At 41.1% G+C, this 24,411-nt stretch overlaps 1 protein-coding gene across 3 annotated transcripts in view; it reads left to right on the top strand.

Moving 5' to 3' along the window:
• The window catches only part of LOC105469666 (lysine demethylase 2A), a 154,138-nt gene that overhangs the window by 68,947 nt on the left and 60,780 nt on the right, over nucleotides 1-24,411 (top strand). For all 3 annotated transcript variants that reach the window (XM_071074199.1, XM_011721003.2, XM_011721004.3), the window contains 3 exons: nucleotides 3,586-3,724; nucleotides 5,778-5,856; nucleotides 6,303-6,349. In XM_071074199.1, the coding sequence (XP_070930300.1) occupies nucleotides 3,586-3,724; nucleotides 5,778-5,856; nucleotides 6,303-6,349 (265 nt within the window). The remainder of the gene's footprint in view (nucleotides 1-3,585; nucleotides 3,725-5,777; nucleotides 5,857-6,302; nucleotides 6,350-24,411) is intronic.

Here is a 24,411-nt window from a genome sequence, read left to right as displayed (position 1 = left end):
GCAAATTTTAACACTGGCTAAAGTAAAATACCGTCATTCATTGCTTAACAGTGGGGATATGTTCTGAGAAGTGAATAGGCAATTTCATCATTGTACTAATAATCTAGTGTGTACTTACACAAACCTAGGTGGTATAGCCTACTACGCACCTAGGTTATATGGTATATCCTATAGCTTCTAGGCTACAAATCAGTACAGCATGTTACTGTACTGAATACTGTAGGCAGTTATAGCATGCCAGTAAATATTTGTGTATCTAAACATAGAAGCAGTGAAAATATAGTATAAAAGGCAAAAAAAAAAAAAAAAAAGGATATACCTGTATAGGGCACTTCTTGTGATGGACTTTGCAGGACTGAAAGTTGCTCTAAGTGAGTCAGTGAGTGAATAGGAGTAAATGTGAGGGCCTAAGACACTTCTGTAGATTTTATGAACAGTGTTTTATTTTTTAATTATAAAATTTTTTTTTCAATAATAAACTAGGCTGGGTGTACTGGCTCACTCCTGTAATCCCAGCACTTTGGGAGACTGAGGTGGGCGGATCACCTGAGGTCAGGGATTCAAGACCAGCGTGGCCAACATAGTGAAACCCTGTCTCTACAAAAATACAAAAAGTAGCCGAACATGATGGTGGGTGCCTATAATCCCAACTACTTGAGAGGCTGAGGTGAGAGAATCGCTTGAACCTGGGAGGCGGAGGTTGCAGTGAGCCGAGATCACTCCATTGCACTCCAGCCTAGGCAACAGAACAAGACTCCGTCTCAAAAAAATAATAATACTAATAATAATAAACTAAGCTTAGTCTATAACTTTTTAACTTCATATACTTTTGAATTTTTTCAAATTTTTTCTACTTTTGTAATAATACTTAGCTTAAAACACAAATACATTATACCACTATACAAAAGCATTTTCTTTATATCCTTATTCTATAAGCTTGTGTCTATTAAATTTTTTTTTTAACTTTTTAAACTATTTTGTTAAAAACCAAGACATAAACATACACATTAGCCTGCAGAGGGTCGGGGTCATCAGTATCACAGAGCAGCATCATTATCACTGTCTTCTGCCTCCACATCTTTTCCCACTGTAAGATCTTCAGGTACGGTAACACAGATGAGCTGTCATCTCCTGTGATAATAATGCCTTCTTTTGGATACCTCCTAAGAGACCTCCCTGAGGCTGTTTTACAGTTAGTATTAAGAAAAAAATAAATAGAAAGAATGCATGCTAAAATAATGTTTCAAGTACAGAATAATAAATGCATAAACCAGTAACACAGTCATTTATTATGTACTATTCCTAATGGTATGTGCTACATTTTTACATGACTGGCAGCACAGTTTGATTTACACAAGCATCACCACAAATGAGTAATGTGTTGTGCTATGATGTCCTGACGGCAACAGTGTCACTAGGAGATAGGCATTTTTTAGTTCTACTGTAATCTCATGGGAACACCGTCTCTCATATATATATATATGTGCAGTTCGTCATTGAAATGTCATTATACTGCACATGACTGTATTAAAAGGTAAACTTGCAGTATAAGCAACATTTTTAAAAGTAACTGCTTATTAGATAGAATTCTCATACCATCAATCTACTCACTCAAAGTGTACAAGTCAGCTGGGTGTGGTGACTGAAGCCTGTAATCCTAGACTTTGGAAGGCTGAGGTGTGCCGATCGCTTGAGCAGAGGAGTTCCAGACCAGCCTGACCAACATGGGGAACCCCTGTCTCTACTAAAAAAAATTAGCTGGGTGTGGTGGTGCACACTGGTGGTGTCAGCTGTGGGAGGCTGTAGGTAGGAGGATCACCTGAGCCTAGGAGGTTGAGGTTGCAGTGAGCCTTAATCCAGCCACTGCATTCCAGCCTGGGCAACAAAGCACAATCCCATCTCAGAAAATAAAAAATAAAATAAAGTGTACAATCCAGTGATTTTTAGTATATTCACAGGGTCGTATAAATGTCACCACTATCGAGTTCCAGAACATTTTCCTTGCTCTCGGAAAAAACCCATACTATTAGCAGTCACTTCTCTTATTCTTCATTTTCTCTAGTCCCTGGCAACTATGAATCTACTTTCTGTCTCTATGGATTTGCCTATTCTAGACATTTTATTTAAATGAAGTCATACAATATATGGTCTTTTGTGACTAGCTTTTTTTTACTTGGCATAATGTTTTCAGAGTTTGTGTCATGGCACATAGCAGTATTTCATTCCTTTTTGTGGTTAAATGACATCCCATTTTGTAGGTATTACCACATTTTGTTAATCCATTCATCAATTGATTGACATTTGGGTGGCTTCTACCTTTTGGCTGTTGTGAATAACACTAGCGTGAACATTTGTGTATAAGTTTTTGTTTTGAAAAGAAGAGCGTATGTTTTCAGTTCTTTGAGTTATATACCTAGGAGCAGAATTATTAGGTCTTACGATAACTTTTAACTTTTTGAGGAACTTTCAAACTGTTTACCAGTGTCTGCACCATTTTACATTCCCACCAGCAATGTATGAGGCTTCCAGTTGATCTATATTCACATCAGCACTTGTTATTGTTTATCTCTTTGATGATAGTCATTCTGGTGGGTATAAAGTGGTATTTCGTTGTGGTTTTGGTTTGCATTTTTGTAATGACTAATGAGAATTGAGCATTTTTCATGTGCTTATTGTACATTTGTATATCTTCTTGGGAAAGACATGTTATCTTTAAAGCTAAATATTGATGGTATGCTGTTTGGAATGCTGTGGGGTTTTTTGTTGTTGTTGTTGTTGTTGTTGTTTTTTGAGACGAAGTTTCGTTCTTGTTGCCCAGGCTGAAATGCAATAGCGCGATCTCGGCTCACTGCAACTTCCGCTTCCCAGGTTCAAGCAATTCTCCTGTGTTAGCCTCCTGAATAGCTGGGATAACAGGCATGTGCCACTACACCCAGCTTATTTTGTATTTTTGGTAGAGACGTGGTTTCTCCACATTGGTCAGGCTGGTCTCTAATCTCGAACTCCCGACCTCAGGTGATCCACCCATTTCTGCCTCCAAAGTACTGGGACTACAGGCGTGAGCCCCCGCACCCGGACTGGAATGCTGTTCTTTAGATTAACTTTCTTCCTTTATCTGAGACAGGGTTTTTGATCCATTAATTCAAATATTTTAGTCTATTTTTGAGATTGCTTTACAAAGCTAATTTTAAATACAGCTCTCCCCTATGAAAAAAGTATATTTTGTATCCTGGCTTGAAATTTCTCTGAATACAGTTTGTCCCCACTCTGATAAACAATGATAGACAAATGAAATATTTAGTAGACTTTCTTTCATCCTGTTTTTATTGTGAATTTATATCTCTATGCTCAAAGAATTAGCAAGGGTAAAATTCATAGAGGACCCAGTGGCTCATTAAAACTTCAATATATTCTGTGGATTCTGAGAATATCAGCTATGTTGAGAGGAAGAAAAGATCCATAAGGTAAGGAAAATAGCAACTGAGTTTGAAAGTAGCACTTTGCACATGTAGGGAAATCTATGACCACTAGTAGGTAGGAATGAAAAAGTACATTATTTCATCCGTGTGTTCCTTTCTCTCCCAGCGTGGTACCATGCGACGACGCTATGAAGATGATGGCATTTCAGATGATGAAATTGAAGGGAAAAGAACTTTTGACTTGGAAGAGAAACTGCACACCAACAAATATAATGCCAATTTTGTTACTTTTATGGAAGGAAAAGGTCAGTATCGTTTTGGTTCCAGCATATAGTCCTTTGATGTGGGAAGCCATAGACTCTGAGCATTGGGGGTTTAGCATTTATCCAGCTAAAATATTGCCTGTTGATGTTATCTATTTTCTTTTTTTTTTTTTTTTTTTTTTTTTTGAGATGGAGTCTCGCTCTGTAGCCCAGGCTGGAGTGCAGTGGCCCTCAGCTCACTGCAAGCTCCGCCTCCCGGGTTCCCGCCATTCTCCTGCCTCAGCCTCCCGAGTAGCTGGGACTACAGGCGCCCGCCACCTCGCCCGGCTAGTTTTTTGTATTTCTTTTTTTTTTTTTTTTTTTGAGATGGAGTCTCGCTCTGTCACCCAGGCTGGAGTGCAGTGGCCTGATCTCGGCTCACTGCAAGCTCTGCCCCCCAGGTTCATGCCATTCTCCTGCCTCAGCCTCCCGAGTAGCTGGGACTACAGGCGTCCGCCACCTCGCCCGGCTAGTTTTTTGTATTTTTTTTAAGTAGAGACGGGGTTTCACCGTGTTAGCCAGGATGGTCTCGATCTCCTGACCTCGTGATCCGCCCGTCTCGGCCTCCCAAAGTGCTGGGATTACAGGCTTGAGCCACCGCGCCCGGCCAGTTTTTTGTATTTCTTAGTAGAGACGGGGTTTCACCGTGTTATCCAGGATGGTCTCGATCTCCTGACCTCGTGATCCACCCGTCTCGGCCTCCCAAAGTGCTGGGATTACAGGCTTGAGCCACCGCGCCCGGCGATGTTATCTATTTTCTCTTGTTATACAATGCCACTTGTATGCACTTGTCCCCTAGTCCTCCCACCCTGTGAGTCATTCTCTGCTATATTAGAAGTAATCTTTTATTAGGGCAAAAGTATTGTCGGATATTTTTGCCTAACAGCCTCTTCCTCCTCCTTCCATCCCTTGGTTTAAGTTTAATTAAAAACAGTTCAGTAAAAATCCTTTTATGTGTATATCTACTCCACCAAAACTGAGGGTGGGGTTCCATGCGCACCATACATCTTTGATCTTTGGCAAACTGACAAGGATGTCATATATGTATTGTAGTGGTCAAAATTAAATTTTTTTTAACTTTTTTTTTTTTTTTTTTTTGAGATGGAGTCTTGCTGCGTCACGCAGGCTGGAGTGTAGTGGTGCAGTCTCGGCTCACTGCAACCTCCGTCTCCCAGGTTGAAGCAATTCTCCTACCTCAGCCTCCTGAGTAGCTGGGATTACAGGCACGTGCCACCATACCCCATTAATTTTTTTTTTTTAATGTATTTTTAGTAGAGACAGGGTTTCGCCATGTTGGCCAGGCTGGTCTTGAACTCCTGACCTCAGGTGATCTGCCCACCTTGGCCTCCCAAAGTGCTGGGATTACAGGCATGAGCCACCACGGCGCCCGGCGTTTCTTTTTCACTCTTAAGAGACAGGGTGATGATAATTTCTGTTTAGCATTTATGAGATGACTCATTAGTAGTACTATCCCCATATTGTTTAAGCTCTAAATTTCCTGTGGAAATATATAGACTTGGCAAACCCCTCAAGCCTTGCTTCTCAATGTGTTCTCCATATTTTCTTTTTTTTTCTTTTTTTTTTTTTTTGAGATGGAGTCTGGCTCTGTCGCCCAGGCTGGAGTGCAGTGGCCGGATCTCAGCTCACTGCAAGCTCCGCCTCCCGGGTTTACGCCATTCTCCTGCCTCAGCCTCCCGAGTAGCTGGGACTACAGGCGCCCGCCACCTCGCCCGACTAGTTTTTTTGTATTTTTTAGTAGAGACGGGGTTTCACCGTGTTCACCAGGATGGTCTCGATCTCCTGACCTCGTGATCCGCCTGTCTCGGCCTCCCAAAGTGCTGGGATTACAGGCTTGAGCCACCGCGCCTGGCCGTTCTCCATATTTTCTAAGAGATGCTTCTTAATAAGCATATGTTTTATTGACTAACAGCATAACTATATACACAGAATAACAAACACCATTTATACTGTATTACTTAGGATCCTTTTTATGGTCCTTTTATTGTTTTTAATTATACCTCTTATCTTTCTAATAATTATTTTCCTATGGTGACAGATTTTAATGTAGAGTATATTCAGCGGGGTGGCTTGAGAGATCCTCTGATTTTCAAGAATTCTGATGGACTTGGAATAAAGTAAGTGTTTAAATCTTGGCTGGATATAGTTGCAAAATGGCCTTGTTACACCCAGGGCTATAAACAGTGGTGGTATATACCCAGAACAGTAGTAATTGAAAATAATTTCCCACTTAGTTTTAAAAGTGTATGTTTTTGTTTTGAAACAAAACAAAACACAGGTGTTTCATATTAGAGGTAAATGACAAAATATAGATGAACCAAAAAAAAATTTTTTTAATCTCCTGAAACGTGCCACCCTTAGATAAATCATTAACATTTTGTTATGTATTCTTTTTTCCTATGCATATGTATAAATATATAATCACCTATATTTTAAAAATAATTTAAAACCTGATTATGAATATTGCTGTGTCTGGGGAGTTCTCAGTACTTTAAGAAAAAAACCTCACATTTACTAGAGAAATTGTGTTTTCCATATATACTTACTGGTGTTTGTTTCATAGAATGCCGGATCCAGACTTCACTGTGAATGATGTCAAAATGTGTGTAGGTAAGTGTCTGTCTTTAAGGCAAAGATTTAAGTCTTAGGACTGAATTAAATCTCTGACTGAGATTTAAGGCTTAGGAACATTGAAGTATATATTTGATTAGAAACTACATTTTCATTAGGAACAGAATTTTATCAAAGAGAGTTACAGAAGTTGCCTTATTTAATACACATTAAACATAGAAGGTTGGAATCTCTTTTTCCTACCTTCATACTTCCTTCTCTCCATGAAGAGTGTGCCTTCTGGGGCAATCTTTCCAAGAAACCAAAAACTTAGATCTCTGAGCCAAGAATGAAGTTTCATTAATATCCGCGATACCCTTCGTTTCCCTAAAAGCAGTAGAGAAATTTCCAGGAAATGCTCGCCAATGCTGCATTTGGAAACTTACCTAAGACTTGAAACTTTATAAGCTGAGAAGTAGATACATTAAAATTTAGTCTTTTAATTATTTTATTATATTCAAAATTTAGGAAAAAGAAAGCAAATTAGATTCATCTAATTAAAGAAGAAAATTCTTGATGTTAGTAAAGTTTCAGCCTAGTTTTCTGCAGACAATGGTGTTCGTTGTGGTCCTCAGACACCCCAGCATCCTTAGGAGTTCAGGGATGGTCAGTAAAATGGAATAAAGTCTTTTTGTCTTTTTTTTTTTTTTTTTTTTGAGACAGAGTCTCTCTCTGTCGCCCAGGCTAGAGTGCAGTGGCACAATCTCAGCTCACTGCAACCTCTGCCTGCCGCATTCAAGCAGTTCTCTCACCTCAGCCTTCCGAGTAGCTGGGATTGCAGGCACGTGCCACCACACCCGGCTAATTTTTGTATTTTTAGTAGAGATGTGGTTTCACCATGTTGGCTAGGCTGGTCTTGAACTCCTGACCTCAAGCAGTCCTCCCGCCTTGGCCTCCCAAAGTGCTCGGATTACAGGTGTGAGCCACTGCGCCTGGCCAGAATAAAGTCTTTTTGAAATGCTTCCAATAGGACTTAAAACGAAGGGACTTTTTTGATTTTCTTCCTAGTACTAGAATTTCTATTATCTTTTGTCCTCTGTACTAAAGCTCCAGTGCCATTCCTTTGCTTTGAAAATGAAGTGCTGCAGTACTGTCTCCTGGCCACTTGAGGGTCCATGTTAGACTACCGACTCTTCTGTTTATCTAAAAGGTGAAAGTCACAGATACCCCAGGTAGAGGAAAGTTCCCAAATCTCTGTTTTATTCATCCCCTTATTGTTTCTGTGTTAGATCCTGGCCATCTGCCTGTTGCCATGTATTCCCTAGTACTTATCACAGTTCCTGGAATATAGTAGGTGCTCAGTAAATCCACTGAATAATGAAAATGCTCTCCCACTCTTCACAAGACAGAACACTCTCAGGGGACCTCAGAAAACCTACCTGAGTATGTAATAGTCTATCATTTGACCTCCTTTATTAAAGAACCTCCAGGACGGTAATTCCCTGTTTCTGTAAAGCTTCCCTCTTGATGAGACATTCTTACAGTTTGTGGTCCACAGATGACCTGCATCAGAATTATTTGTGATATTGTTAAAAATGTAGACTCGCAGAGAGGATTGTAGGAAGATGGCAGAGTAGCAAGCACCAGGAACTTTTATCCTTACCTAGATAATAATTGCACTGGCAGAATCTGTCTGATACAACTATTTTGGAATTTGGGAGTCTATTGAAGGCTTGCAGATTTCAGGGACAGCTTGGACAATAAAGTACAGTTAATTTCAGTCAGTTTCAGGCCTTAGCACAGTAAGAGCTTCTCCATTCTTCCCTGCCAACCAAGCCCTATGACAAGCAGCTGTGCGTATGTTTCCCCGAAAAATTTGCACAGCTTATGGGAACCAGGATGAGCAAACAGGAACCTTTCCTCCAAATAATGGGATCCATGCTGTGGTCACTGAGTGCTGCTTCTGATCACAGAAGTACAGACAAAGAGGCAGGTGGGGCCAGGCACAGTGGGTCACACCTGTAATCTTAGCACTTGGGGAGCCTGAGGCAGGTGGATTGCTTGAGTCCAGGAGTTTGAGATCAGCCTGGGCAACATAGTGAAACCCTGTCTCTACAAAAAATACAAAAATTAGCTAGGTGTGGTGGCATGCACTGATAGTCCCAGCTACTTGGGGGGCAATTCCTTGAGCCCTGGAGGTTGAGACTGCAGTGATATGTGATCACACCACTGCACTCCAGCCTGGGCAACAGAGTGAGACCCTGTCTCAAAAAAAAAAAAAGGGCAGATGGGGCAATTGTTGTTGCATCTTCCCCTAATTGTTGCAGTCTTCTTCCTCTCAGCTGAACTGACTTCCAGGGCATTTAAAAGGCTACTGTGGCTGGGCACGGTGGTCCACGCCTATAATCCCAGCACTTTGGGAGGCCGAGGTGGGCATATCACAAGGTCAGGAGTTTGAGACCAGCCTGACCAACATGGTGAAACTCCGTCTTTACTAAAAATACAAAAATTAGCTGGGCGTGGTGGTAGGTGCCTGTAATCCCAGCTACTCAGGAGGCTGAGGCAGGAGAATCGCTTGAACCAGGAGGCGGAGGTTGCAGTGAGTGAAGATTGTGCCACTGCACTCCAGCCTGGGTGACAGAACGAGACTCATCTCAGAAAAAGGTAAGGGGGGGTGGGGGGATGGGAGGTAGGGGGATGGGAGGTAGGGGGATGGGCGGGGGGGCTGTTGCCTGCCCCCCCGCCCGGCCAATTTTAGTTTTCTCTTTTCCCCTTTGAGAGCCAGACATTAAAGACTAGCACATTCAGAATAGGAAGCGACTGCATATGCACATGGAAGGTGCAGGCTCAGAGAAGATGTAAGAAAACTTAAGTGTATACCTCAGATTGATCCTTGACACAGAGATAGCCTACAAAAAAACAAAAACAAAACACACAATAATAAAACAAAATCCTGGGGAAGAGAGAGAATTGGATTTCAAGAGTTACCACATTATTAAATTCAGATGTCCAGTTTTCAACAAAAAATCATAAGGCATATGAAGAAAGAGGAAAGTATGGCCCATTCAAAGGAAAAAAATCAATAGAAAATGTCTTTGAAAAAAGTCCTGATTGTGGATCTAACAGACAAAGATTTTTAAATAGCTGTCTTAAAGATGCTCAAAAAACTAAGGAATATGTGGAGGAAGTCAAGGAAGGAATGTATGAACAAAATGGAAATATCAATAAAGAGACAGAAAACCTTAAACCAAAAGGAAATTCTGGAGCTGAAAAGTACAATCATTAAAATGAAAACTTAGATTCACAGGCAGATTTGAACAACAAAAGAATCAGCAAAGATAGGACAGTGGAGATTATTAAGTCTAAGGAACAGAATGACAAAAATAGAAGAAAAGTGAACATATAGGTTAAATGTTATCCCTGCTGGGCGCGGTGCCTCACACCTGTAATCCCAGCACTTTGGGAGGTCAAGGTGAGTGGATCACTTGAGGTCAGGAGTTTGAGGCCAGCCTGCCCAACATGGTGAAACCCTGTCTCTACTGAAAATACAAAAGTTAGCTGGGCGTGGTGGTGGACCCCTGTAATCCCAGCTACTTGGGAGGGCTCAGGTAGGAGAATCTGTTGAACCTGGGAGGTGGAGGTTGCAGTGAGATGAGGTCGCAGCATTGCACTCCAGCCTTGGTGACGAGCAAAACTGTCTCAAAAAAAAAAAAAGTTATGCCTTCCAAAATTTATGTTGAAATTGAATTGCCATTGTAACAGTATTAAGCGATGGGACCTTTAAGAGATAATTAGGCTACAGGGACTCCACTCTCATGGGTGGGATTGGTGCTGTTAAAAAAGGATGAGTTCGGCCGGGCGCGGTGGCTCAAGCCTGTAATCCCAGCACTTTGGGAGGCCGAGACGGGCGGATCACGAGGTCAGGAGATCGAGACCATCCTGGCTAACACGGTGAAACCCCGTCTCTACTAAAAAAAAAAAAAAAGACAAAAAACGTGGCGGGCACCTGTAGTCCCAGCTACTCAGGAGGCTAAGGCAGGAGAATGGCGTGAACCCGGGAGGCGGAGCTTGCAGTGAGCCGAGATCCGGTCACTCCAGCCTGGGAGACAGAGCGAGACTCCGTCTCAAAAAAAAACACACACACAAAAAAGGATGAGTTCGGCCCCCTCTTGCTTCCTCTCATTCTCTTACTGTCTTGCTTTTCACCATGTGATGATGCAGCAAGAAGGCCCTCACCAGATGCTGGCACCTTGATTTTAGACTTCCTAGCCTCCACAACTGTGAGCCAATAAATTGCTGTTCATCATAAATTACCTACCAGGTATTCTGTCAACAGCAACCCAAAATGGACTGACAGTCTAAAGGAACGTTTTTGACACCATTAAGCAGACCAACATACACATTATAAAAGTACCAGAAGGAAAATAGGAGCAGAGAGAATATATATTTGATCAAATACTGGCTGAAAATTTCCCAAATTTGACGAAAGACATGAGTACAGACATCCAAACAGCTCAGTGAGCTCCAAATAAGATGAACTCAGAGACCCTCACCAAGACACATTATAATCAAACTTTCAAAAGCCAAAGACAAACTCTTGAAAGCATCAAGAGAGAAATGACTAAATGATTCATTACATAAAGGTATCCTCAGTAAAATTATGAACCAATTTCTCATCAGAAACTTTGGAGGCCAGGAGGCAGTGAGCCAGTGTATTCAAAGTGCTAAAAGGAATACAAAACAAAACTGTCAACCAAGAATCCTATATCTGGCAAAACTGTCCTTCAAAAGGGGCGAGAAATTAAGACATTCTCAGAAAAACAAAAGCTAAGGAAACTTGTTACCACTGGACCTGCCTTGTAAGAAATGCTCAGGAGAGTCCTGCAAGGTGAAATGAAAGGACATTAGATTGTAACTTGAAGCCATATGAAGAAATATCTCGATAAAGGTAAATACATGGGTAATTGTAAGAGCTAGTATTATCTTAACCATGGCTTGTAACTCCTTTTTGTTTTCTCCATAGTTTAAGAGACAAATATATTTTTTAAAAGACAATTGTTAGCCTAAAAACGAATCCTGAAACTTTGAATGTAGCCCCACATTTTATTTTACACATAATTTGAGAGATCAATACATTTAAAAGAATTATTAGAACGGGGTATAGTGGTACATGCCTGTAATCCCAGCTACTTAGAAGGCTGAGGTGGGAAGATTGCTTGAACCCAGGAATTCAAGACCAGCCTGGGCAACATAGCAAAGACCCATTTCTCCCACCCCATGAATGAATGAATGAGTTACTAGTTTATATTTAAGGGCATAAACTAATAACTAATAGGGGCACAGTATATAAGGATGTGGTTTTGTGACATCAGTAACCAAAAGAGGTAGAGACAGAGCTGTAAAGGAGCAGATTCTTTGAATAGTAGTGAAGTCAAACTGGTATTAATTAAAAATAGAATGTTTAACTTTAGGATATTAGATGTAATCCCTATGGTAACAATAAAGACAATATCTGTAGTATATATACAGAAGGAAATGAGAAAGAAATTTACACATTTCACCAAATAAATGTATCTAAATACAAAAGAAAACAGTAATTTAGGAAAATGAGGAACAAAGCTATGAGGCTATAGAAATCAAATACCAAAATGACAGAAGTTTATGTTCCTCTTTACAAGTACTTTAAATATAAATGGATTAAATTCCCCAATCAAAAGACAAGAAATTGGCAGAATGGATAAAAATAGCATGATACAACTATATGCTGTCCACAAGAGATTCACTGAAGATCCAAAAGACAGAAATAGATTGAAAGTGAAAGGATAGAAAAAGCTATTCCATGCAGACAGTAACCAAAAGAGCAGGGGTAGCTATACTAATATCAGATAAGACAGACATTTATTCATCTATTTATTTAAATTTATTTATTTATTTATTTTATTTATTTTGACATGGCATCTTGCTCTCTTGGCCAGGCTGGTGTGCAGTGGCACAGTCTCGACTCACTGCAACCTCTATCTCCTGGTTCAAGTGATTCTCCTGCCTCAGCCTCCCAAGTAGCTGGATTTACAGGTGCCCGCCACCACGCCCAGCTAATTTTTGTATTTTTAGTGGAGACGGGGTTTCACCATCTTGGCCAGGCTGGTCACAAACTCCCAGCCTCAAGTGATCCGCCCACCTCGGTCTCCCAAAGTACTGGGATTATAGGCATGAGCCATGGCACTAGGCCCTAAAACAGACTTTAAATCAAAGAATGGTTTCAAGAGAGGCCTGGTATGGTGCCTCACACCTATAATCCCCACACTCCGGGAGGCCAAGGCAGGACTGCTTTAAGCCAGGAATTCAAGACCAGCCTGGGCAACATACCAAGACCTCATGTCTATTAAAAAAAAAAAAAAAAATAGTAATTTTAAAAGTTGGCTGGGCATGGTGGTGCATGCCTGTGCTCCTAGCTACTTGGAAGGCCGAGGCAGGAGGATCACTTGAGCCCAGGAGTTTGAGGCTGTTCTGATCACACCACTGTACTCCAGCCTGGGTGACAGAGCAAGACCCTGTCTCTTTAAAAAGAAACAAAGAGGCCAGGCGCAGCGGCTCTTGCTTGTAATCCCAGCACTTTGGGAGGCCGAGGCAGGCGGATTACGAGGTCTGGAGATCGAGACCATCCTGGCTAATGTGGTGAAACCTCATCTTTACTAAAAATACAAAATATTAGCCAGATGTGGTGGCAGGTACCTGTAGTCCCAGCACTCAGGAGGCTGCGGCAGAAGAATGGCATCAACCCGGGAGGCAGAGCTTGCAGTGAGCGGATATCGCGCCATTGCACTCCAGCCCGGGCGACAGAGCGAGACTCTGTCTCAGGAAAAAAAAAAAAAAGAAAGAAAAAAAGAAAAAATGGTTGGGCATGGTGCCTCACCTGTAATCCCAACTTTGGGAGGCCAAGGCGGGAAGATTGCTGAAGCCTAGGAGTTTGAGACTACCTTGGGTAACATGCTGAGACCTCATCTCTACCAAAAATGTAAACCAAGCATGGTGGCACATGCCTGTAGTTTCAGCTACTCAGGAAGCTGAGATGGGAGTGTCACTTGAGCCTGGCAAGTCAAAACTGCAGTGACCTGAGATTGTGCCACCTCACTCCAACCTGGGTGACAGAGCAAGACACTGTCTCAAAAAAAAAAATAAATAAATAAATAAAATGGTTTCAAGAGGCAAAGACATGTATTTTGGTGTATTATATTAATTAAAGGTTTAACTATAGCAAGAAGATGTAACAATTACAAACATTTATGTACCTAATGACAGACCATCAGTACTGAAGGGGGAAGTAGACATTTCTGTACAGTAATACTTGGAGACTTCAGTACCCCCTCTCAATAATGGATAGAACAACCAGACCGAAAATAAGTAAGGAAATAGTGGACTTAACACAGTAAACCAACCAGATCTCACAGACACAGACAGAATCCTACCTAACAGCAATAGCATACACATTCTTTTCAAGTGTATGTAAGACATTTTCCAGGATACACCATATGTTAGGCCACAGATTAAAAATCAATGGATTTAAAAAATAGATATCAAAGTATCTTCTGCAGCCACAATGGGATGAAGTTAGAAATCAATAGCAAGTAAAACTGGAAAAGTCACAAAATTGTGGAATTTAACGATCAGTGAATCAAAGAAGAAATCACATGGAAATTAGAAAATATTTATAGATCGAAAGAACACAACACAGCATACCAAAACTTATAGGGATCAGTGAAAGCAGCATTAAGGGAGAAATTTGTAGCTATAAATGCTTTGATTATAAAACATGGAATCACTGATTGCAGTAGTGTGCACCTATAGTTCCAGCTACTTGGGAGACTGAGGCCGGAGGATTGCTTGAGCCCAGGATTTTGAGTCCAGCCTGGGCAACATAGCAAGACCTTATCTCGGCCGGGCGAGGTGGCTCACACCTGTAATCCCAGCACTTTGGCAGGCCGAGGCAGGTGGATCATCTGAGGTCAGGAGTTCGAGACCAGCCTGGTCAACATAGTGAAACCCCATCTCTACTAAAAATACAAAAATTAGCCAGGCGTGGTGGTGCACACCTGTAGTCCCAGCTACTCAGAGGCTGAGGCAGGAGAATCACTTGAACCTGGGAAGTGGTGGTTGCAGTGAGCCGAGATCGCACATTGCACTCCAGCCTGGGCAACAAGGTAAGACTCTGTGTCAAAAAAAAAAAACTGTCTCTTTAACAAAAGAAGAGAAACTTGAAATCAACAACCTAATCTTACAACTTAAATAACTAGAAAAAGGACAAACTAAACCTAAAGCTAAAGGAAGTAATAAAGATTAGAGCAGAGATAAATGAAATAAAGAATAGAAAAACAATAGAGAAAAGTCAAAGAAACCAACTACTCGGGCGGCTGAGTCATGAAAATTGCTTGAACTGGGGAGTCGGAGGTTGCAGTGAGCCCCGATTGTGCCATTGTACTCCAGCCTAGACAACAGAGCAAGACTCTGTCTCAGGGAAAAAAAAAAAAGCTATGAACAATTGTTCATCAATAAATTGGACAACCTAGATGAAGTGTACAAATTTCTAGAAACACAAAATGTATTAAGACTAAATCACTAAGAAATACAAACTTTGAATAGAACTATATTTTAATTAGTGAGGAGATTGGGTCAATATTCAAACATTTCCCAACAAAGAAAAGACTGGGCCTGATGGCTTCGGTGAATTCTACCAAACAATTAAAGAGGAACTAACACCAATACTTCTCAAACTTTTTCAAAGAATTAAGAGGGAACACTTCTGCCCCTCCCTGAGATGAGTCACGTTCTGTCACCATGCTGGGGTGCAGTGGCACAATGTCAGCTCACTGCAGTCCCCACCTCCTGGGTTCAAGTGATTCTCCTGCCTCAGCCTCCCAAGTAGCAGGATTACAGGTGCCTGCCACCACGCCTGGCTAATATTTTGTATTTTAGTAGATACGGGGTTTCACCATGTTGGCCAGGTCTCGATCTCCTGACCATGATCTGCCCGCCTTGGCCTCCCAAAGTGCTGGGATAACAGGCATGAGCCACTGTGCCCGGCGGAGGGAATACTTCTTAAGTCATTCTGTGAGGCCAGCATTACCCTGATACCAAAGCGAGACAAAGACAGTAGAAGAAAACAAAACTACAAATCGATATCCTTTTTGAACAATGATGTAAAAATCCTCAACAAAATACTTGCATACTAAATTCAGCAGCATATTAAAAGGATTATACACCATGACCAAGTGGGATTTATTCCTGGAATAGATGGTTCAACTTGTGAAAATCAATCAATATAAATTTCATTAACAGTGAAGGAGGGAAAAAGTCACATGATCATCTCAATTGACACAGAGAAGACATTTGACAAAATTCAACACCTTTTCATGATAAAAACACTTGACAAACTAAAAATAAAAGGAAACTACCTCAACATAATAAAAGCTTTATATGAAAAACCCCCAGTAAATATCATAATTAGTGGTGAAACACCAAAAGCATTTAAGGTCAGGAACAACGTAAAGATGCCTGCTTTTACTGCCTCTATTCAGTGTAGCACTGGAAGTCCTAACACAGCAATTAGGCAAAAAAAGGAACGAAAAGCCATGCAAATTGGAAAGGAAGAAGTCACCCCTGTTGGCAGATGATACGACTTTTTTATTTGTTATTAGTATTTTTCTTTGGTTCCTTCTAACATGTGCATCTTTACACTTAGTTTTGCTCTTTATCAAGTATTTCAAATATACATAAAATTACAGAGAATATCATTAACAAAATGAACATCCATCTATGGACCCAAAATGAAGATCCACTTGTGTACAACATAGTAAGAAATTAACCTTTTGCCATATTTAAACTTCAGCTCTTTTTGCAGAAGTTTGTTAGAGCTGACATCCACTGTGTACCATTCTTCCATTTTCAATCCCTTTCCCTTCCTCCTCTTTCCAGAGATAGCCACTCCCTTGGTTTTTTAAACATTAACAAATGGCATCATAGTGCACAAATCATTCTGCAACTTGCTTTTTCACTAAACATTGCATTCTTTTTAACTACCGTATAGAATTCCATTGTATGAATATACCACAATTTACCCATTCCCCTACTGATGGACATTTACGATTTACATTGTTTCCATTTTTTTTCTTTTTTCTTTTTTTTTTTCTTGAGATGGAGTGTCTCTTAGTGCCCTGGCTGGAGTGCAGTGGCGCGATCTTGACTCACTGCAACTTCTACCTCCCAGGTTCAAGCCATTCTCCTGCCTCAGCCTCCCAAGTAGCTGGGATTACAGGCATGTACCACCAAGCCCGGCCAATTTTGTGTTTTTCAGTACAGATGGGGTTTTGCCATGTTGGGTAGGCTGGTCTCAAACTCCTGACCTCAAGTGATCCACCCACCTTGGCCTCCCAAAGTGCTAGGATTATAGGCATGAGCCACCGTGCCCGGCCTCCATTTCTTTAGTCTTACAAATAATGCTACAATGAAGGCTTATAAATTTATTCTTGGGTACACATTTGAGAGTTTAGAAGGTATGAGCCTAGAAGTGGGCCAAAGAGTGTACATTTTCACCTTGTCAGATTCCTCTCCAAAGCGGTTGTTCCAGTTTACACTTTGTTCAGTCAAGTATGAAAGTGTCCTTTGTTCCATATTCTCTCAAACACTTGATATTATGAGATATTCATTTTTTTAAATTTTAATTTATTTTTGTGGGGGAGGGATCAGAATCTCACTTTATTTCCAGCCTGGAGTGCACTGCCGTGATCTTGGCTTACTGCAACCTCCGCCTCCTAGGTTCAAGCGATTCTCCTGCCTCAGCCTCCCGAGTAGCTGGGATTATAGGCGCCTGCCACCACGCCCGGCTCATTTTTTATTTTTAGTATAGGCAGGGTTTTGCCATGTTGACCAGACTGATCTTGAACTCCTGACCTCAGGTGATCCACCCGCCCCAGCCTCCCAAAGTGCTAGGATTACAGGCGTGAGCCACTGCACCTGGCCGAGACTTAAACTTTCGATAGTCTGATGGATATGAAAGAGAAACTTGTAGTTTTTAATCTGCATGTCCAGTAAGGATAATCATGTTCTCAGAAATATTTATTGACTATTTGGGCCATCTATTTTTAAATTTTTTAAACTTTCATATTCCCTTTTATTCTGTTATCACTTTCTTATAGTGATTAATAGTGGAAACTCTAGCTTTAAAAGTTAATATACATAAAGTGCTCAGAAGAGTCACAGCCATGTTGTAGGAGACTGTATTATTTTTATCCTTTTAAATACGTATATATTGGCTGGGCATGGTGGCTCACACCTGTAATCCCAGCACTTTCGGAGGCCAAGATAGGTGGATCACCTGAGTTCGGGAGTTCGAGAGCAGCCTGACCAACATGGCAAAACCCTTTATCTATGAAAAATAAAAAAAATTAGCCAGGCGTGGTGGTGGGAGCCTCTACTCCCAACTACTTGGGAGGCTGAGGCAGAATAATTGCTTGAACCCGGGAGGGGAAGGTTGTGGTGAGCCGAGACCACACCATTGTACTCCAGCCTGGGTGACGGAGTGAGACCCCATCTCAATAAAAACATACATACATACATACATACATACATACATATTTATTGAGACGGGGTCTCGCTATGTTGAAGAGGCTGGTCTCTAGCCCCGGGCCTCAAGCTGTCCTCCTGCCTTGGCTTCCCAAATTGCTGAGATTACAGGTGTAATCTCACCGTACCTGTCCACCATTTTAGATATTAACCTTGCCAAGTTATTTTTAAAATTTAATCTCATTTGAGTGTTTCTACTTATATTTTCTAATCTCTTAGGATAAATTATTTCAGCAGTTTTAGCATTTGTGACTTTAATCCTTTTGTTTGTTTCTTTTCTAGTATTAGTTTAAAATGTTCCATTTCTGTTCTCTTTGTGTATCTCAGTTCTTGCTTCAGTGACAGCAGATAAGAATCCTGGCCTTGTGGAACAGCTGAGAAGTGCATCCTTTTGCCCAAACTGGGGGAGGGTGATTGCTTTACCTCCAGCTGTCCCGGCAGCTGCTCAGCCAGATTCCCAGATCTAGCATCTTTCAAAACCTCTCAACCTTGGTAACTCTGATAAAAGTCTTTCTGAGGTGTAGGTCCTCCTGTGTCAATGGCACATCTGAATTTCTAGCAATGTGTTCTTTTCTTAAGTTACATTATCTAGTCAGTTTATCAGGAGTTACATATACTGTGGACTCTGAAAACATTATCTCCACATTATTGAGTAAATCATATAAATACTGTGAAAAGGTAAGAAAAACACCAGTAAAAGCAATGTGGCATAACACTTTGTGCATTACATAGGCATTCAATACATATTGGTGATTGCCTAGTAAAAAATAGGGGGCTCTCAGTGCTGCTTACCTGCCTCTAATAAAAATGTAGGTGATATTAAACCACAAGCTAGACCATCAGGAAGGAGGTACAAGGATAGATCCACAACCTGCTCTTGGCCTTTACCTCAGCAAGCTACCTGGCTTCTGTACTCCTACTTTGATTCACCTCCTGTTGCAGCAGGGTTTTAGGAGGATCCTGTTTGTGTGTCTAACATTCAACGTTCATGAAAGAGCAGAAATACCTGGATTTGCCTGTTAGCTCTTGAAGCTGGAGAGTGGATGACCTCCTGCCAGGCACAATTTTTGGATTGGCTTCTCAATTATTGTAGGAATCCTCAACTTTTAGAAGTTGCCAGCCTGTTCATCTGATCTTGAAAGCATACCAACTTATCTTCAAACAGCATAGAATAGGCCAGGTGTGGTGTCTCACGCCTGTAATCCCAGCACTTTGGGAGGCCGAGGTGGGCAGATCACTAGGTCAGGAGATTGAGACCATCCTGGATAACACCATGAAACTAAAAATACAAAAAACTAAAAATACAAAAAAATTAGCCGAGCGTAGTGGCAGGCGCCTTTAGTCCCAGCTACTCAGGAGGTTGAGGCAGGAGAACGTCATGAACCCGGGAGGCAGAGCTTGCAGTAAGCCAAGATCGCGCCACTGCACTCCAGCCTGGGTGACAGAGCGAGACTCTGCCTCAAAAAAAAAAAAAAAAAAAAACCAGCATAGAATATATGGAATTCGGGACCTAGACAGAGGCAATAACCTAAAGACATTTGCAGCTCATTTCTTGTTAGAACCCGTTGAGAATAATGGTATTGATGGAAGACTCTGTCAACCCCATCCAGTTCTCTAGTTTAAATAGTCTCAGTTTATCTATGACTTGAGCCATCTAAAAGTTGCATAACAAATTAGCTGGGTGTGGTGGCACATACCTGTAGGCCCAGCTACCTGAGAGGCTAAGGCAGGAGAATCACTTGAACCCAAGAGATGGAGGCTGCAATGAGCCGAGATCACACCACTGCAATCCAGCCTGCGTGATAGAGTGAGACTCTGTCTCAAAAAAAAAAAAAAAGTTGCATAACATTAATACAGCTGTATTCTTCAAGGTGGTTGGATTACTGGTGATTTTTATTTTCTTTTTAAACTCTTGTCAAATTTTCCAAATTTTATACCATGGGACTGTGATCTAAACTGTTCAGTACAAAGAAAACAGAGCTCAGTTGCTATAAAGAAAATGGTTTTCAGGTCTATTCAGTGGCTCTGGTATAATAGAGCTATATCAAGTCTTTCTTTGCAAAACTCTTCATTTCCTTTTATTTTTATTAGTTTTTCATGCTCTATGCAGTCTGTAGAACCTTGGGTTTAAAATTCTTCAAGCAGCCGGGCGTGGTGGCTCACGCCTGTAATCCCAGCACTTTGGGAGGCCGAGACGGGCGGATCACGAGGTCAGGAGATCGAGACCATCCTGGCTAACACGGTGAAACCCCGTCTCTACTAAAAAAAAAAAATACAAAAAACTAGCCGGGCGCGGTGGTGGGCGCCTGTAGTCCCAGCTACTCGGGAGGCTGAGGCAGGAGAATGGCGTGAACCCGGGAGGCGGAGCTTGCAGTGAGCTGAGATCCGGCCACTGCACTCCAGCCTGGGCGACAGAGCGAGTCTCCGTCTCAAAAAAAAAAAAATAAAAATAAAATTCTTCAAGCAAATTGCAGTTTTCTTTTTTTTTTCTTTTTTTTTTTTTTTTTTTTTTTTTTTTGAGACGGAGTCTTGCTCTGTCACCCAGGCTGGAGTGCAGTGGCCGGATCTCAGCTCACTGCAAGCTCCGCCTCCCGGGTTTACGCCGTTCTCCTGCCTCAGCCTCCCGAGTAGCTGGGACTACAGGCGCCCGCCACCTCGCCCGGCTAGTTTTTTTGTATTTTTTAGTAGAGACGGGGTTTCACCGTGTTAGCCGGGATCGTTTCTCGATCTCCTGGCCTCGTGATCCGCCCGTCTCGGCCTCCCAAAGTGCTGGGATTACAGGCTTGAGCCACTGCGCCCGGCCTGCAGTTTTCTATTAGAACTTTAGTTATATTGTACTTATATTCAGTAAAGAAAATAAGCCAACAATTGTCAGCTTGTCCTAATTTAGTTAGAATTGTTATATTGCCTGTGTATTTACCCAGTTCAAAGCTGGTTCCGTTGCCAGTATTTTATTTTATATTTTATAACCAGTTCTCAATAAGCTTCCAATAAAGAATGAATCATTTTTCTACCACTTAAAGCAACTTTCTTTGCCAAATCCACAATATCTTCTATCAACTCAAGATGTTGTGATTTCTTCAAACTTATCTGAGAACCACAAGAATTGCTACATTTCTGTCACTTAGATGTAATCTTTGTATTGCATACCTACCCCATCCCAGTTAAGCTGAGTCACACGAACGTAATTGTTGGTCATAAATTGAGGAGCAACGACACAATCGCCCATATTAGGGCAATTTTCTAACAAGACATAATCCACTACAGTGAAACCTCCTTTGGCAAAATCATCCATGGTGCCCAAGCAGGGGCTTGCAGCCCATGAGCCTCAGATGCAGGCTACCACTGCTGTCACCTCTAGTTCTTCATGTCAGCCAAATGGCAGGAGGGAGCAAGTGGGCGTATTACAGTTTTAAGAGATGACATCTCACCGTGTTGCCCAAGCTGGCCTTGAAATCCTGGACTCAAGTGATCTTCCTTCCTTCCTTCTTGCATAGCTGGGACTGCAGGCAGGTACCACAGCGCTTAGCTCAATGATTATTCATAGTAGCTAAAATGTAGCAACCTAAATGTCCATCAACGGTGAATACATAAGCATAATGTGGTATTTCCATTCACTGGAATATTATTTAGCCTTTAAAAGGAAGGAAATTCTGATAAATACTACAAATTATATGAATCTTAAGGACTTATGCTAAGTGAAATAACCCAGCCACAAAAAGACAAATACTGTGTAATTCCACTAACATGAATTATGTAGAGTAACCAAAATCATAGAGACAAGGTAGAATAGTGGTTACTGGGAAGAAGGGCAGTGGGGACTTAAAACAGCCATAGTTTCAGTTTTGTAAGATGAACAGAGTTATGGAGATGGATGGTGGTAATGGTTGCACAACATTGTGAATATATTTGGTAACACTGAACTGTGCTCCTGAAAGTGGTTAAGATAGAACATTTTATGTTTTTATATTTTACTACAATTTGTTACAAGTTGAAAAAAAGAAAGTAGACTCCTGGATATAGTATTCAAATTTCTGAGCTATACAAATATGTAAGATCTTATTCAGTCATCAGTCTTTCTTTGGTTTTCTTCCTACTTCCTTACCACTTTTCCTTTCCTCAGTACTCTTCTTAATGTTAATAATGATCTTTGGAAACCCTTTGTAACCTTATATTTTCTAAATAAACCCAAGGATGAACACAAATATCTTTGCTGTGATTGAAAATAAAGCAACAATTATATCTAACCTGACAGACCTTATCAGAAATTAACTTTTTATTGCTTTGTCACACAGGCTGGAGTTTTGTGGGGCAGTCATGACTCACTGCAGCCTTGACTTCTGGGCTCAAGCAATCCTCCCACCTCAGCTTCCTGAGTAGCTGGGACCACGGGTGGGCACCACCATGCCCAGATAATTTTTGTATTTTTTTTTGTAGAGATGGGATTTCACCTTGTTGCCCAGGCTGGTCTTGGAACTCCTGAGCCCAAGCATTCGGCCCGCTTCAGCCCCACGAAAATGTTGGGATTACAGGTGTGAGCCACTGTGTCCAGCCAGTGACTAACTTTCTATCCAGATTTTTTTAAAGTCTAGATGTTTTTTTGTTTCTTGGATAGTTAATCATTGGCAAAATGCGTGAAAAAGCTGATCCAGCTCTTCTTTTCAGCCTGTGGTAGAATGTTACTTCTTCAATGTCAGTTTATGTATTAGAAAGAAGTAAGCCGTTCTGTCGTGTAAACTTTCTGTGATAGGATGTATTTGGTTGAGAATATGGACTCTGTAGCAAAACTGTCCCCAGCTACACTAATTGCTAGCTCTGTAATCTTGGACAAGTTACTTAAATGTGAAGTGCTTAGAACAGTGTCTGGCATATACAGTTGACCCTTGAACAATGCAAGTGCTAGAGGCACCAACCCTCAGCAAGTCAGAAATCTGCATATAACTTGGAACTCCTCAGAAACTTAACTACTGATAACCTACTGTTTACTGGAAGCCTATGGATAATGTAAACAGTTGATTAACATATTTTATGTTATACATATTATATACTATATTCTTACAATAAAGTAAGAAAAAATTACTAAATTACAAAAGAAAATATGTTTACTATTAAGATCGAAAATACATTTACTATCTTTTCATCTTCATGATGAGTAGGCTAAGGAAGAGGTGGGATTGCTTTTGCTGTCTCAGGAGTGGCAGGGATGGAAGAAAATTCATGTGTAAGTGAACCCATGCAATTCAAACCAGTGTTGTTCAAGGATCAACTGTGCTGAGTTCTCAGTAAATGTTAGCTATTACTTTGACCATCACAATTTTATCTAAGTGCTCTGGTCCATACCCAGAGTATGAGCACACCTCATTTTATTGCACTTTGCTTTATTGCATTTTGCAGATAGTGGGGTTTTTTGTTGTTGTTTTTTGTTTGTTTGTTTTGTTTTGTTTTTTATAAATTGAAGGTTTCTGGCAAACCTTCATTGAGCAAGTCTGTAGCTGCCATTTTTCCAATAGCATATGCTCACTTCATGTCTGTCACATTTTCAAACCTTTTCATTATTATTTGTTAGTGGTGATCAGTGGTGTTTTTTTGTTTGTTTGTTTGTTTGTTTGTTTGTTTTTAAGATGGAGTCTCACTCTGTTGCCCAGGCTGGAGTGCAGTGGCGCAATCTTGGCTTACTGCAACCTCCACCTCCTGGATTCAAGCAGTTCTCATGCCTCTGCCTCCTGAGTAGCTGAGATTACTGGCATGCACCACCATGCCTGGCTAATTTTTGCATTTTTAATAGAGATGGAGTTTCACCATGTTGGCCAGGATGATCTCAAACTTCTGACCTCAAGTGATTCACCCCCCTCAGCCTCCCCAAAGTGCTGTTATTACAGGCATGAGCCACTGCACCTGGCTGATCAGTGATCTTTGACATTACTATTATACTTGTTTTGGGGTGCCATGAACTGTATCCATATAGGAGAGCAGATTTGAAATGTATGTGTTCTGACTGCTTTGCCAAATTGCTATTCCCCTGTTCTCTTTCTCTCCTCAGGCCTCCCTATTCCCTGAGACACAACAATATTGAAATTAGGCCAACTAATAACACTACAGTGGCCTCTTAAGTGTTCAAGTGAAAGGAAGAGTCCCACGTCTCTCACTTTAAATCAAAAGTTAGAAATGATTAAGTTTTGTGTTAAAGGCATGTCAAAAGCCAGGATAGGCCTTTTATATCAAATAGTTAACCAAGATGTGAATGCAAAGGAAAGATTCTTGAAGGAAATTAAAAGTGCTACTCCAATGAGCATGGGAATAAGAAAGAAAAATAGCCTTATCGCTGATATGGAGAAAGTTTGAGTGGTTTAGATAGAAAATTTGAACCAGCGGTAACATCCCTTAACAAACCTTAAGCCACAGTAAAACCCTAATTCTCTTTAATTCTGTGAAGGCTGAGAGAGGTGAGGGAGCTGCAGAAGAGAAGTTTAAAGCTAGGAGAGGTTGGTTTATGAAGTTGAAGAAAC

This window comes from Macaca nemestrina, chromosome 12 (assembly GCF_043159975.1).
Source record: "Macaca nemestrina isolate mMacNem1 chromosome 12, mMacNem.hap1, whole genome shotgun sequence".
Lineage (NCBI taxonomy): Eukaryota > Metazoa > Chordata > Mammalia > Primates > Cercopithecidae > Macaca > Macaca nemestrina.
Note: the sequence above shows the minus strand (reverse complement) of the source record. Positions and strands in the feature narration are given on the sequence as shown.